Raw genomic sequence first — 16,081 nt, forward strand, 5'->3', positions numbered from 1 at the left:
TCTTCATCCAAAGGTTGTTCTGCATTTTCATATACGAGGGAGCTGCATATAGTAGTGTTAGGAGAAATAATTCTCCATAAATGTGTATTTGGGAAGCCTTTCCCTTTGCCTCTCACATGTCACATGCCTTTAGATATTAATGACATACCTTTAAAAACAGTCATTTCTGTCTCTATCAGAACCAGAATTCAAGTTATAATTTCTGAGTCCAAAAGCATACAGAGCACTTAGCAGCACTGTAGGGAGTTAATGAGGCTATCCCGAGGCCCTCTGCGAAACAGGTTTGATGAGCTTTTGTTAAAGGCGCCTCACAGAGTTCAGGGTCCTATTACAGCACATTCAGTAAACGTCTGTGCAGCACTGTGACTTCGCAGACTGTTGGGCCTTCATGCAGTAACGCATTTGTCCAAGGCAGCATGTGGGCGTTGGACAACACACTGGATTTAGAGGATTTTTCAGCCCCCATTTACTAGCTTCACTTCCTTGGACAAGTTCCCTAACTTCTCAGAACCTGTTTTTGATTTATAAAATGTGTATAGTAATAAAAAAGATCCGCAGAAGAGGTTTTTAAACTAAGGTGTTATATAAAAATAGATGATGTTAGCATTATCCTCACCCTGAAAAGAATTTGTAAGAAATACAAATTTAAACCTATTAAAGCTGGTAAATTGGGAATCTTCAAAACTGAACTTAGAGAAACAGAACAGATTGGTAGGTGCCAGAGGTTGGGGGGGAATGGGGAAAATGAGTAAAAGTGGTCAAAAGGTACAAACCTCCAGTTATAAGATAAATAAGTCCTAGGAGTGTAATGTGTAGCATGTTGACGATATTAACAATATTTTCCAGTATATTTAAAAATTGCAGGGGGTAGAATAGATCTTACAAGAACTGTTAACTGAGGTAATGGATGTTAACTACACTTATTGTGGTAATCATTTTGCAGTATATATGCATATCAAATCATTATGTTATACACTTAAACTTACATAAGGTTATATGTTAATTGTATCTCAATAAAACTGAAAAATAAAGCTGGTACAATTTTGGTTGAGTAAAATTATATGCATCTTTGTTGTGTTGGCGCCGTGCCAGGTAGTTTCTTTGGAGTTTGGCCTGCATCATGAATATGGGACGTGTAGTAAATACAAGTAAGGAATGTACTTTGGGGGCTTTGATGTCAATTTAGAAAACAATTTAAGGCAAGATATACCCTCAATTCATTTTCTGCCAAATAGCGAATTATCTAATACATGTGTTGAAACATATCTTTGATAGTATGTCTTATTCAGTGAGTAAAATTTCGCATTTGAAAATTATAAAGGCCTATTCATTCATACGTTGAAATCTCAATATTGAAAAACGTGAATTTCTGATCAATTAAATAAGCTGACACCCTGATATGACACTTTTAAGTGATTATATGTTTTATTTTATTTCAGATTAAGTCTCTCAGCAAAAATCTGTGAGAAAACAGTCCTGAAGCGAGTTTTGAAGGAGTTATGGAAGCTAGTTCTTAACAAAATAGAAAAACAAATTGTTCTCCCTCCTCTGACAGATCAAACAGTAAGTATTTAACACCAAGATTTGATTATACTTTTAATTTTTATTTTTTATCATTGAAGTGTGGTTGACATACAATATTAAGTTAGTTTCAGGTGAACAACAGTGATTTGACAATTCTATACTTTAATGCTCACCACAATAAATGTAGTCACCATCTATTAGCATATAAGGTTATTAAAATATTGATTGTTCCCTATGCTGTACTTTTCATATCCACAATTTATTTATTTCCTAACTGGAAGTTTGTACCTCTCAACCCCCTTCACCTGTTTTGCCCGCTCTGGCAAGCACCACTTTGTTTTTTGTATTTATGAGTCTCTTTCTGTTTTTTTGTTTATTTTATTTGGTTTGTAGATTCCAGGTATAAGTGAAGTCATATGATATTTGTCCTTCTCTGACTTATTTTACTTGGCATAATGCCCAGAGGGTCCATCCATGTTGTCACAAATAGCAAGATCTCATTCTTTTTATGACTGAATAATATTCCATTGTGTGTGTGTACCTATTCTTTGTCCATTCATCTATTGGTGGACGCTTAGGCTGTTTCCATATCTTGGCTATTGTACATAATGCTGCAATAAATATAGAGGTGCATTTATTTTTTTGAATTAGTGCCTTCATATTCTTTGGGTAAATAGTAAAATTACTGAATCATATGGTATATCTATTTTTTTAATTTTTTGAGGAACCTCTATACTGTTTTCCACAGTGGTTCTTCCAATTTACATTCCTACCAAGGAAAATCAAGTGCACGAGGATTCCCTTTTCTCCACATCCTCACCCATACTTCTTATTTCTTGTCTTTTTAGTCTAGTCATTGTGATTAGAGTGAGGTGATGTTTCATTCTGGTTTTAATGCGCATTTCCCTGATGATGAGTGATGTTGAGCATCTTTTCACGTGTCTGGCCATCTGGATGTCTTCTTTGGAAAAATGTCTATTCAGGTCCTCTGACCATTTTTAATCAGATTATATGGGGTTATTTTGTTGTTGTTTTGAGGTTTTTTGGTGTAGAGTTGTATAAGTGCTTCGTATGCTTTGGGTATTAACCCCTTCTCAGATATATCATTTGCAAATAGCTTTTCCTATCCGTTAGGTTGCCTTTGCATTTTGTTGATTTGCATTGCTGTTCAAAAACTTTTTACTATAGTATAGTTCCAGTAGTTTATTTTTGTTTTGTTTCCTTTGCCTAAAGAGACAGATACATAAATATGTTGCTAAGGCTAATGCCTAAGAGAGACTGCCTGTTACCTCTTAGAAATATTATGGATTCAGGTCTCACATTTAGGTCTTTATGGTGTAAGAAAATGGTCCAATTTCATTCTTTTGCATGTAGCTGTCCAAGTTTCCCAACACCATTTATTGAAGAGATCGTCTTTTCCCCATTGTACACTCTTGCCTTTTTTGTTGTAAATTAATTGATCATATAAGCATGGGTTTATTTCTGGGATTGCCACTCTGTTCTGTTTATCTGTGTGTTGTTTTTGTGCCAGTGCCATGCTGTTTTGATTACTATGACTTGGTAGTATATCTTAAAATCTGGGCTTGTGATGCCTCAAACTTTGCTCTTTTGGAATTATTTGTTCTAGTATTGTGGAAAAATGCTATCAGTATTTTGATAGGGAGAGCACTGAATCTATAGACTTCTGTGGGTAGTATGGACATTTTAATGATATTCTTCAAATCCATGAGCATGGTGTATTTTTTCATTTCTTTATGCCATCTTCAGAATGTAAGTCTTTCACCTCTTTGGTTAAATTTATTCCTAGATATTCTACTCCTTTGGTGCAATTGTAAGTGGAATGGTTTTCTTGAGTTCTTTTTTCTACTTCATTATTAGTGTATAGAAATGTAACAGATTCCTGGATGCTAGTTTTGTGTCCTGTAACTTATCAGTTCTAATAGTTTTTTGGTGGAATCCTTAGGATTTTCTATATATAGTATCATGTCACTACAAAAAGTGACAGTTTTACTTTTTCCTCACCAATTTGGATGTCTTTTATTTCTTTTTCTTATCCTGTTGTGAAGCTAGGTCTTCCAGTGCTGTGTTGAGTAAAAGTGGTGAGAATAGACAGGCATTCTCAGCTTGTTCCTGATCATAAAAGAAAAGCTTTTATTTTTTTCCCCACTAAGGATATCAGCTGTGGGTTTTTCATATATGGCCTTTATTATGTTGCATTGTGTCAAATGCTTTTTCTCTATCCATTGAGATGCCTACATGGTTTTTATCCTTCCCCCGGTTAATGTGATGTATCAATCTATTGATTTGCAAATATTAAACACTTCCTTGCATCCCTGGAATAAATCCCACTTGGTGATTTTTTAGAAAGATTTATTTATTTATTTGAGAGGGGGGAGGAGAAAATCTCAAGCAGACTCCCCACTGAGCCTAGAGCCTGATGTGGGGCTTGATCTCAGGACCCTGAGATCATGACGTGAGCCAAAACTAAGAGTCAGACATTTAACCAACTGAGTCACCCAGGCACCCCTGATTGTGGTGATTTTCTAATTTTTGTTGAATTCAGTTTGCTAACATTTAGCTGAGGATTTTTACATCCATGTTCATCAGGGATATTGGCCTGTGGTTCTCTCTCTTTTTTTTGAGTGTCTTTATCTGGTTTTGGTATCAGGGTTATGCCGGCCTCATAGAATGAATTTGGAAGTTTTCTTTCCTCTTCTATTTTTGGAATACTTTGAGAAGAATAGGTATTAACTCTTATTTAAATGTTTGTTGAATTCATTTGTGAAGACATCTAATTTCATTACTAGTAATTAGTCTGTTCAAATTTTCTATTTCTTCCTGATTCAGTTTTGGAAGATTGGATGTTTCTAGGAATTTATCCATTTTTTTCTAGGACATGTAAGTTTTCACAGTATTCTCATAATCCTTTGTAATTCTTTAGTGTCTGTTATTTCTCCTCCTTCATTTCTGATTTAATTTGAGCCCTCTTTTTATCTTGATGAGTCTGACTAAAGCTTTATCAATTTTGTTTATCTTTTTAAAGAACTAGATCTTGGTTTTAATGATTATTTCTACTCTGATATTTATTATTTTATTCCTACTAACTTCAGGCTTTGTTCTTTTTCTAGTTCCTGCAGGTGTAATGTTAGTTTACTTGAGGTTATCCTTGTTTCTTGATGCAGGCTCGTATTGCTATAAACTTAGAACTGCTTTTGTTGTTTCCCAAAGGTTTTGGACTGTTATATTTCCATTTTCATTTGTTTCCATGTATTTTTTTATTTTTTCTTTGATTTCTCTGTTGACAAATTGGTTGGTAAGTAGCATGTTTTTAGCCTTCATGGGTTTTTTTTTTTTTTTCATTTTTGTCAATTGTGATTAATTTCTAGCTTCATACTACTTTGGTTTGAAAAGATGCTTAATAAGAGACTTGTTTTGTGGCCTACCGTGTGATCTATCTGCCCTGGAGAATAGTCCATGTGCACTTGAAAAAAAAATGTACATTCTTCTGTTTTGAGATGGAATGTTCAGCATATCCCTGTTAAATCCATCTGGTCGAATGGGTTCTTGAAAGCCACTGTGTCCTTTGATTTGCTGTCTGCATGATTTACTTATGTTAATGTCTTTATGACTGTTAATGTTTGCTTTATGGATGTCCATGCTTCTGTGTTTGGTGCATGGATATGCACCAGTGTCACATCCTCTTGTAATGTCCTCCTCTGACTCTTGCTGTGCAGTCTTGGTTTTAAAGTCCATTTCATCTGATGTACATATTGCTACTCTAGCGTGCTTTCTGCTTCCAATTGCACGGAATATCTTTTTTCATCCCTTCCCTTTCAGTCTTGGTGTGTCTTTAGGTCTGAAGTGAGTTTCTTGCAGGCAGCATATAGATGGTCTTTTTTATTTTTTTAATCCATTGAGTCATCTCATATCATCAGTTGGAGCATTTAGTCCATTTACTTTTAAAGTAATTATTGATAGGTATGTACTTCCAATTTGTTGTTCTCTGGATGTTTTCTAGTTCTTTGTTCCTTTCTGCTCTCTGTGGTTCAGTGGTTTTCTTTAGTGTTATGCTTGAATTTCTTTTTATTTATTGTATATCTTACAGGTTTTGATTTGTGGTTACCATTGGGTTCATATATACCAAATGTTAAGTTTGTGGTCACTCAAGTTTGAACACATTCTAAAAGCACTAAATATTTACTCCCACCTCCACATTGTTGTTAATGATGTCCTATTTTATTTTGTGTATCCCTTGACCTATTTTGGTAGATAGAATTGATTTTGCTATTTTCGTGTTTTAATACCCATACTGGTTTTATAGGTGATCAATCTACTACCTTTACCATAGTTTTGGTTTTACCTGTGAAATTTTTTCCTTTCATATTTTTCTTCTATTTATGCCCTTTCTTTCCATTTATTTAACATTTCTTCAACATTTCTTGTAAGGCTGGTTTTGTGACAATAAACTCCCTTAAATTTTGTTTGTTGGGAAATTCTCTTTCATTCTGAATGATAACCTTATCAAGTAGAATATTTTTCACTGTAGATTTTTTCCTTTCAGCACTCTGGCCTGAAGTTTCTGTTGAAAAATCAGCTGATAGCCTTACAATGTTCCCCTTGCATATAACTGTTTCTTTTCTCATAATGCCTGTCAGATTCTCTCCTTATCATTACATTTTGCCATTTTAATTGTGTACATCCTTGGTTTCATCTTGTCAGGGGCTTTCTGTGCTTCCTAGACCTGAAGGTCTTCCCCAGATTAGGAAACTTTTGAATCCCCTTCTCTCTTCTCTTTCTGGGATGCCTAAAATTCAGATTATTCAATTATTATATACAATTATATTTAATAAATAATATTAAAAAATATAAATACTTATTCAATTATTCCTCTTGATGGTATTATTCTCAGGTTTTACTTTATGGTGTTCAGCTTGGATGGTTTCCATGACCCTGTTTTCCAGATTGCTAATCCATTCTTCTAGTGTATTTTTCATCTCAGTTATTGTATTCTTCAACTCTGACTGGTTCTTTTTTTATATTTTCTATCTCCTTTTTGAAATCCTCATTGAGTTCATCTAATGTTTTCTCAAATCTGGTGAGAATCTTTATGACCATTACTTTGAACATTTATTAGGCACACTGAACAGTTATGTTTAGTTTAGCTCTTTTTCTGTGATTTTTGTCCTGTTCTTTCATTTGGGATATATTTAGCTGTCTGTGTTTGCTTTTATGTATTAAGTAGGTCAACTTCATTTCCTGCTCTTGTATAGAAGAGGTCCCCTTAGCACAGTCTCTTCTGGTCACCAAAACTAGGTGCCCCAAGGTTGTGCCCTGTGTACCCTTCTGTTGTGGCTGAGCTGTCTGAGCTGTGACTGCTGTGAGCTCACTGTTGGGTGGGGCCAACACTCATCCTAGGGACCCTGAGAGCTGCTTGCACTCAGAAGGGCAGTGCTTGCTCCCTGTGCAGCCATTTAGAGGTCCAGCTGCAGAAACTATGCACATGCTGGTGTGTGGGGTTATCTCCCATTCCAAGGGCAAGAGCTAATCCAGAGGGGCACTGGGACAGGGCATGCATTGCTGGCAAGGTAGAGTATATTAACATTGACTCCCACAAGTATCTGGCTATTCAGGCTGAGGGCAAGAAAAATTGCACTGGCCATACTTTTGTTTCCAGAGAAATCTCCCGCAGATCGCTGACCCTCTGGCACACATCCTAAAATTGGCCAATCAATCTTCATGTATACCCCAGGCACTTTTCAAACTACTGCTTCTGTGGTTCTGGCCAAGTTAACTAACTTGCTGCCTCTGTAAGAGCAAGGACTTGGTTTCCTATCAATCACCCTCCAGTGCTCCCAGAGTTAAGCCTTGCCAGTTTTCAAAACCAGATGTTATGGGGACTTCTCTGGCCTGTGATGTCCCTCCTGTTTGTAGTGAGTCATGCCAGGTGTTTGGTTCCTGATTGCCTCTCTGCCCCTCCTACCCTTTTCGATAGGGACTTCTCTCTACAACCAGCTGTGGAAGTCTGTTCTGCCAGTCTTCAGGTTGTTTAGTTGTTTCCTTGGTGTGTCCATGGAACGTTTGTTTCATCTTGTTCCTCTGATTATACTTTTAGTAACCCATCTAATTGTACTTTAAGTGAATGGTTTTCATCCAGCTAAAATAATGATTAAATCTATTTTGGGAAAAAAAGTCTTTGGTAAACAGGGACTAAACAATGATCATTCAAATGACATCTTCCTATACGGATCAATTTTAAGTAGTGTCAATAGCAATCAAACTTCACACTTCCTCGACATTCAGAGCTTCATTTTTTTTTTTTTTTTAAGTATGAAAGTTGAACATACAACATTATCTGGTCTATACACATAATTTTTAAATTTAATTTTACTGTGAAACCCCAGGGAAATAAATTTAGGATAGAATAACCCCATTGTGTTTTTTTCCTAAAACATTATAGTTTAAGATGATAAATTCAACACTGCTATATGGAATATTTTTCTCCTTTCCATTTTACTTTCCTCTATTACCTTTCCACTTGGAGGTTAATAGAGGAGACACCCTTCGGTGGATCCAAAGAACAGGACTGTTTCATACATAGTGAAATGAAAAGGAACCAAAAGGATCAAAGTCAGACAATGGTCAAGTGGTTGCACAGTACCAAACAAAAAAAAGAAAGAACCCTAGCATGCACCTGTTATGGAGCAACTGTTTTTTTTTCTGTGACTGAGGAAGATAAGTTGATGCAAATAATGAATAATTATAAAGTGTTCAAAGATTCAAGTTTTTGATTTCCTGCCAGCACGTGATAAAATCTTTTATAGCCTATATACATATGGAAAACCAAATTAAACATACATGCACACTTGATTCTGCTACAATACATAACGCATTTCTATAACCCCAGCTATCATGTCATTGGTAATCAGGGGAGTGACGTCAGTATAATCTGGAAGTTAGTTGGTTTATGTATAAATTTTCCTAGGCGGGAGGCTCTGAATTATAATAGAAGACCTATAAATTCAGCAGAAACGGAAAGAGCACTCAGCTCGGCTACTACATCAGGGTGGAAGGCACACTTCTGTATGGTTCTTCCATCCAAACAGATGAAGCTTGTATAGCTCTCATACATGGCAGGCTACCCTCCCTGTGCTGAGAGTTCCTCTAGTGTGGGTACTACCCCAGCCCACATTTGTAATCTATTGTTTTGTGGTTGTTCATTTGGGTTATTAATTATTTTGCATTTTTCATACTCCCTGTGGCAGCCACCAGCCTCACTGAGCATCCTGTGTGCCATACAAGCTATCTCCCAAAGTAGCACTTATTGTTCTTGACCGTTCATTGGTAATAAAATTGCATGAGCTCGACTATGCTGCCCACTGCTATTTTCCCCATGAGCCCTATTCTTGCTAAAGCACAATTTTGTAGAATGACGTTTCTCAAAAAATACATACATTATGCTAAAGCAGAAACTATATATGACATTTCATTTTTTCTATAAGGTCTTCCCTAGGAAAGCTTACCATCACCACTCAATTTTCTCTAGCATTGAGTTCTCAAAGTATGAAGCAATATCTGTCATTCATCCATTCACCATAGTGAATGATCACATATGATCTTTGAGCTTCTGGTATGTGCTGGGCACCATGGTGGGGATTGTAGTCTGTCATTTCCTAATAAATTCACAGGATCCACTAAAAAAATGAATGTTATTCCAGAATAGTTGATTTTCCCTCTTAATATTCTAGGATGCTAATGAACTTAGTACCAAATTTAGTTCTTTTCCATCACTTTTACCAATAGACATACCTCTAGTTTTTCATTCTAGTAGTGCCGTGGATGGTTTATTCCTCTGTTTTTCAAACTCTTGCCAGGCCTTGGAGTTCTGGGAAGAGTTCAGAGGGCAGGTCTGCAGCAGCTTCACCTTCCTCAGCTCTGTATCTTGAAAGTTTTCATAGATCTATTTGGGGGCCAAGTGGAGCGAGGGAGCTGCACTCTACTAAAAATAAATAAACGTTGGAGATCATTGATTTAATCCAGATGGTACATTAAACCAGCTACATCAGTAGTAACCCATGCATTAACTCAGACTTAAAATTCTCAGGAGTGGGATGCCTGTGAGGACAATTACATTGCCAGCAGTACTAGGTATCTTTGACCCAGTCTGTGTAATACCAGTTAAGTGTGTATGGCGTAAAAGTCACAAGAAGGGAAATCAAATTTTCTATTGACTACATTCCTGTTGTTACTGAAGATCTTATTCTCTCTCCTTTTCTCTGTGTGTCTCTAGGGACCTCAGATGATTTTCATCGCAGCTAAAGATCTCGGACAATTATCCAAACTGAAGGTAATAAGAATAAAGGGATTATTGGTTGTCTGTGAAACATAATGAGCTAACTGCAGCTCTACAAGAAAGAATCTTCTTACTAGTTATGGTACCTGGCATGGCAGGACTAAGATGCAGGTCTGTGATCCCACAGTCTACTTTAAGGGTGAGTCAGGTCAAAATTTAGGGACTGAATTTTACGTCCCCCCCCCCAAATATTCCTAATATTTTCCAATTGGTAGGGTAACTGGGCAATTTTGACTTTGTGTTACAGCTTTCAGCATTACTGCTTTTGGGGTAAATTAGATAACATTTTTCTTTCATATGTTAAACAGGCTTTGTATGAATAAAGGCAAAATGGAGTGCTTCATAGAAATCTAGTAAAGTCTAGAAAAATCTTAAGAAAGCTAGTGTGGGAAAATGAAACTCATCAAAGCAGATCTTGAACTTGTCAATCTATTCAAACACATTATCAATGAGGATTTGCTGACTAAATAACACTACCCTTTATTACTGCTGAGATTCATAGGACTGTGCAGGGAACATCAGCTTCTGTCCTTCTAGAATAGGACCTTGACTGATTAAAATATATATTATTCTTCTTTGATTTTTTACTTAGAATAATGTCCTCCAGTTTCTTCCATGTTGTTGCATATGGGTAGATTTCCTTCTTCTTAAGGGCTAAATAAGATTACCACATTTTCTCCATTCATTCATCAATGGATGACATACAGGCCAACATTGTTCCTATAGTAGAAATATGTGTTGTTTTAATTCAATTTCCTTCTCTTAGGATATCGTTCCAGACACAGACCACGTTAGTTCAAATTCTACCTCAATTGCTTCCAACTGCGTGACATTGGCCAAAGCGTTTAAAATTTTTTTTTTACTTTTATTTTTATTTTTTTAATTTTTTTTATAATGATTTTTTATTATATTATGTTAGTCACCATACAGTACATCCCCGGTTTTCGATGTAAGGCTCGATGATTCATTAGTTGTGTATAACACCCAGTGCACCATGCAATATGTGCCCTCCTTACTAAACTTTTTAATCCTCAGATTTGGCATTTATGAAGTGCAGAACACTTGGTTTATAGTATTGTTGTGAGGATAAATGAGAAAATGCACACATTATCTTTGAATAGTAATTGCGAAGACTATGCCACCACCCACGCACAGAGGCTGGCAGCTCAGAGGTAGCACTGGGATTGCTTTGTGTATACCTCACAGGGGAAGAATAATCCATCCGACTGCATAATTACTTACTGAGACAAAATAGATGTCCTATAATTTCAGTACCCTATATTATCCCCTTGCTCAGAAAAAAAATTAAAAGCCAATAATCCATTTAAAAGACATCACCTAAAATTGCTTCTCACAGGTATTCAGTTATGTTGATGGTTTGGAGGAAAGGTAAACAGTAGATGTTACTCCCACAGTATTGCTTTGGAACGTAGATCTTGATCCCTTCCTTTATCGCTCTTATTATCTTCCTGGGATTTATATTCTCTATTTTGAAAAATGGATTTAAACAGGGTTGAAATTTCTCATATAAAACTATGAACGTGAAAAGTATAGTATCTCATTACAAAAGAAATGGCCCTGGACATGCTTCTAGCATCTGTGTGATGTTAGGAAACATACTCCATCTCCCACAGCTTCAGTTTCCCGAATTGGAAGTTTTATCAGCCAGAACTGTTTTCAGTTCCAAGTGATGGAAAGCCAGACTAACATAAGCAAGGCAGGAATTTATTGCTACATGAAATTTTATAGTCCTAGATAACTCTGCTTTCCATCACTGCTTGAGTAGGAGCTCAAAGAATGTCATGGAGCCCAGTTAGTATCTCTCAACTCTGTTCTTTCCTCGTGTGATGTATGGCTATTACAAACCTACCTTCCTATTTGTAAGATGGTTGTCTCTGCTGTATATCTAACATCTCTGAACTTGAAATGTTGTAGAAAGAACACCCAGCTTGGTGTGAGGAATTCCAGCAAATCCCACCAGCACATCCTGGTCTCTGATAGTGTTATCACCACTCCAAAGCCAACCATTGTGACACAGGCTTACCTCACATACCAGCCTCTGAGCTGGGGCTGCAGTCAGCTCTGCCTGAGTCTTACGAACTCTGAGTGGGAGAAATCAGAGTTTACACAATACATAACACCTTAGGTCCCTTTGCAACTTCCAAGACAGTAATAAACTAAAAACAAATTATTTAAAAAAAGTCCTAAAAGGGTTATTTACTATTTATTTGAATTACAGAACAATAAGGCCTCTACAATATTACACGAAATTAAAACTCTGGCCACAATAAAGAACTTCAAGTATAAAGAACTTCAAGTTTTACAAAGCCCTTTTCCCTTATTTTACTAAAATGTCACTTCCATTTTTATTTTCATTTAAAACACACTCGGTCTTTGCAATATTTATATATTAGTTTGAAAGCAGAGTTGGATAAATTCAGAAATCCTATATGGAAATATTAACAGAGTCAAGGAAAAATAGAACAATGAGGGAAATTGTTTTTCTGCATTTGACTATGATTTAGCATTAATCCATTAAAGAAGTATTTATTCACCCATTTGACACATTACTTCACACTCTGGAACTTCATAATGTAGCTATATTACGTATGGCCAACTTATTACTATTTAATGGGATCAGATTTATTTGGCATTTTTTGAAAAAAAAATGTTCATGGACAGGTGATACAATATCAAAACCAATTACTACATCAGAGACTGTAAATTTACTGCAAGCAAGGAGTAACTCATTGCCAGGCTCTTTCAAAGACTCCCTTATTTTAATGAGCTATTTTTAAATCTCAGAAAATTTCTTGCAAAAATTATATTTTTCTATAACACAGTAAGCGTTGAAGCCAGAGAGATATGTACTTATTTATCCTAAAACATTTCCACCTATAATTTAGTAAACATTTTCCATTACTGTTTGAGTCTCAATGGGTAGTTAATATTTTTTTTAAAGATTTTATTTATTTATTTGACAGAGAGAGGCAGCAAGAGAGGGAACACAAGCAGGGGGAGTAGGAGAGGGAGAAGCAGGCTCCCAGTGGAGGAGCCTGATGTGGGGCTCGATCCCAGAACGCTGGGATCACGCCCTGAGCCGAAGGCAGATGCTGAACAACTGAGCCACCAGGCACCCCTAATATTCCTATTTTTAAAATATTAAATGGACACATATGTTTGTGTTGAAAATCCCGTAACAAAGATACAGCGAGATGTCACAGATCCATGGAGCATTGTATACCATTCTTTCAAAAATCTTCAAAGGAGTATGATTTCATTCAAGTGTATTGAAGCCTACAACATTGTGCTTGAAAGAAGTACAATTCATTTACCGAAGTATATTGAATTCCTAGCAGGTTATGATTGCCGAGATAGGTACTGAAAGACTGCAAGACTGCAAACTTGAGTAAGACATGGATCAAGATTGTCTTCAGAAAGTCATGGCATCTACCAAATAACAGAATAAGAAAAGGGCTAGAATAGGGTGAGCCCCTGGGGATTGCACGATTTGGGCATTGCACAGAAGTGCCTGGCTAAGGGAGCAAATGACCACTGAAATAGAGCCCATGCTCTACCTGCCATGTCGTACGTGCTGACGTAGAACAAGAGGCAGCTGTTATTACCAAGGAAAGGCACTGATCGATCTATTAGTCAAGCCATGCATTCTCAGAGTTGTGTCCATCCACATGGGCTTTCCTCTAATGCACAGAAAGGCACCTATATAGGTTAGCAGTTAAGCTTCAGGAGGACAAAAGTCTTTCTTTTACTGAACAAGAGATCACAAATACCGAGGACAGCACAGTCATATACTAAACACTCAATAAATATCTGTTGAACGTTGTTGACTAGAATAGTGGGAAGACAGTTTGGGGGATCAGGAATTTTTGAATTTTTCTCTTCGATTTCTTTTTCCTTTATGGCTATCTTCAACTTTCTACCATCTTTTCCCTAAAGAAGTTTTGAATGATGTGTTGAGACAGTCCATAGTGAACAATGAGGAAAAGCCACCATAAATATGGAAATCAGCTCTAAAATATTGAAAAAAAAAGATTTAAAAATATTGGAAATCTGCAGGTCCATATTCAGTTAACTCTTGGGGGCTTTTCTTAGGAATAACTAAGCATTAAGGGGATCAAGAAAGAGAATAAATTGGGGGCATTAAAGTAGATTTTATCAGTAGTAATTGAAAGAGGCTAAAATTCACCTCCTAAATCCCTGTCATGATTGATCTCCCTCAAAGTGACAGAACGTAAGGTGAGAATGCTCTGACACATATTTCCAGGTTTCTCTCTTTTTCCCTAACATTAACTTGCAAGTGCAAAGTAAAGCCACGAAGGAATCAAGGTTCAGCATTTCTTCTTTTGGAAAAGAGGATATTTATTGAATATATGACAAAATAATCATCTCAGGTGTGTCCATATGGGGATTATGCAGATTCCATTTGAAAAACAGTTGTTAAATGAATGAACTTGTTGATTTAGAAGTAATTGTTAACCTGTTTTCTAGGAGCACATGATTCGAGAGGATGCCAAGGGTCTGACTCCAAGACAGTGTGCTGTAATGGAGGTGGTCTTGGCTACCATCAAGGTAAGATTACAGTACCCCTGAATTATGCATCCCAGGTCCTCTGTTTGCCGTCAGAGAAAAGTGCCCCGCATGCATATCTCTAGAGCTGTGCCAGCCATAGACACACAAGATAGTCGTATGGCAATGTTCTCAGAGTGTGTCAGATTGAGTCTGTACTCTCTCCGTATTATCCATGTTACTCTGCTCTTATACTTGATTCCTTTGTCTCTAGAAAACGTGTGTGAAACCTATGTTGTAACATGTGTTTTCAAAGAAAGACATACCTACGCCCCGCCAAGGTTCAATTAAATAGATGCTTCAGGAGGTTTGGGGTTAACAGAATTTCTTTTTATGTTTTCTATGCTTGTTGAAATGGCTCTTAAAAGATCAATCTTCTCCTCTCTCTTAGTAAGTGCAATAATTTAATTTTCTGCTGGAAACCCAAAGGCATTGTGTTTTCATAGCAAAGGTTGACCAAAAGTTATTGTGGTGTGGGCCGAATATGGATGGACCTCAAAATGTAACTTACAAGTTGTTTCCATATAATTCCTTTTATGTTTATAGACATATTTTATATTTATATATGAAAGAGTGAAAAATTAATTTATTGTCTAAATTTAAACGGTGTCCGTTGTCTCCATGCTTCACTGGGAGAAGCATCTCTTATCCAGCATGTGTGAACAGTGTAGCGAAAACTGCTAGCTATTTTCAGAGTACAGCATTGTGTTACAGGATACAGACAGACATTACAATGCCATTCATTAAAACAGACTTGTGTTACAACTGGGCACGTTCACAAACCGTTACCTCACAGCTTTTGTAGTGTCAGCATTTAATAAGAGGCCATCTTTTCCTGCTTCAGTGTCAAAAACTGCAAAATGAAAGTTGTGAGATGGGAATTTTGTGACACCTGGTAGAAAGTGGAAGGAATGGATTTAGGCAGTGAGACTATGGCAATGGAGTTTCTAAAGCTGCAGCTAGAGTGTTATCTGGAAGTACGGAAATTTTGCACAATCATTTGGAGGGGAAAAACCGGAAAACATGAAAAAAAATGTAAAACCAGCTCTTTTTAAAAAATGAATAAGAAATAAATGACCTTTGGAGTTGTTATAGCAGAACTAATGGCTACAAATCAGGAAATGCTAGTAGAAAAAATAAGAACTCTGAATTATACCATGAAGAGGGGAAAAAAGTGAAATTTTTAGAATCTGAATTCAGCTCTTTATGGATTTTATTAAGTCAGCGCATGACTTTAAGAGAGGAAGGAAAATGTGTTCCGTGAAGAGAATGGCACCTGGCTCCAACCAAGTTCCCCTCTTCTACATCTTGGTAGAAGATCTTCCTGTCCATCTTCCTGTCCAGGTCATCTGGAATGGTCTTTTAAGTCAGTCTTAGATACTTCTACTAGCTGGTGTCTAAGTTCCAGTAAATGGGTCCATGTCGTTATCTTGTTCCTCCAGGGCTCGGGTCTGACCCTGGTCCTCCTGAACCTCAGAGCCTGAGGTCAGGTCTCCACCTGCTGTGCCTGTTATGAGACTCTCTTCTCCCTGTGGTCTGCCCATCTGCCAAGGCATGCACCTGGACATTCATTTCTATGGCTCTGTCATTAGATTGCCAAAGCTGGAACTCCCTTTATCT

The 16,081-nt window shown here is 36.8% G+C and overlaps 1 protein-coding gene and 1 long non-coding RNA gene across 3 annotated transcripts in view; one reads left to right on the forward strand and one right to left on the reverse strand.

The window, feature by feature from the left end:
* UNC13C (unc-13 homolog C) overlaps window positions 1-16,081 on the forward strand; it is a 631,335-nt gene that overhangs the window by 551,913 nt on the left and 63,341 nt on the right. Inside the window, exons 30-32 of the mRNA XM_087859197.1 lie at window positions 1,440-1,563; window positions 9,812-9,868; window positions 14,384-14,464. Of these exons, the coding sequence (XP_087715323.1) occupies window positions 1,440-1,563; window positions 9,812-9,868; window positions 14,384-14,464 (262 nt within the window). The remainder of the gene's footprint in view (window positions 1-1,439; window positions 1,564-9,811; window positions 9,869-14,383; window positions 14,465-16,081) is intronic.
* LOC148107035 (uncharacterized) overlaps window positions 1-16,081 on the reverse strand; it is a 375,737-nt gene that overhangs the window by 2,946 nt on the left and 356,710 nt on the right. For both annotated transcript variants that reach the window (XR_015723179.1, XR_015723180.1), the window contains one exon: window positions 9,331-9,520. This is a non-coding gene — a long non-coding RNA (uncharacterized LOC148107035). The remainder of the gene's footprint in view (window positions 1-9,330; window positions 9,521-16,081) is intronic.

This window comes from Ursus americanus, chromosome 36 (assembly GCF_024610735.1).
Source record: "Ursus americanus isolate L20-20 chromosome 36, mUrsAme1.1.p, whole genome shotgun sequence".
Lineage (NCBI taxonomy): Eukaryota > Metazoa > Chordata > Mammalia > Carnivora > Ursidae > Ursus > Ursus americanus.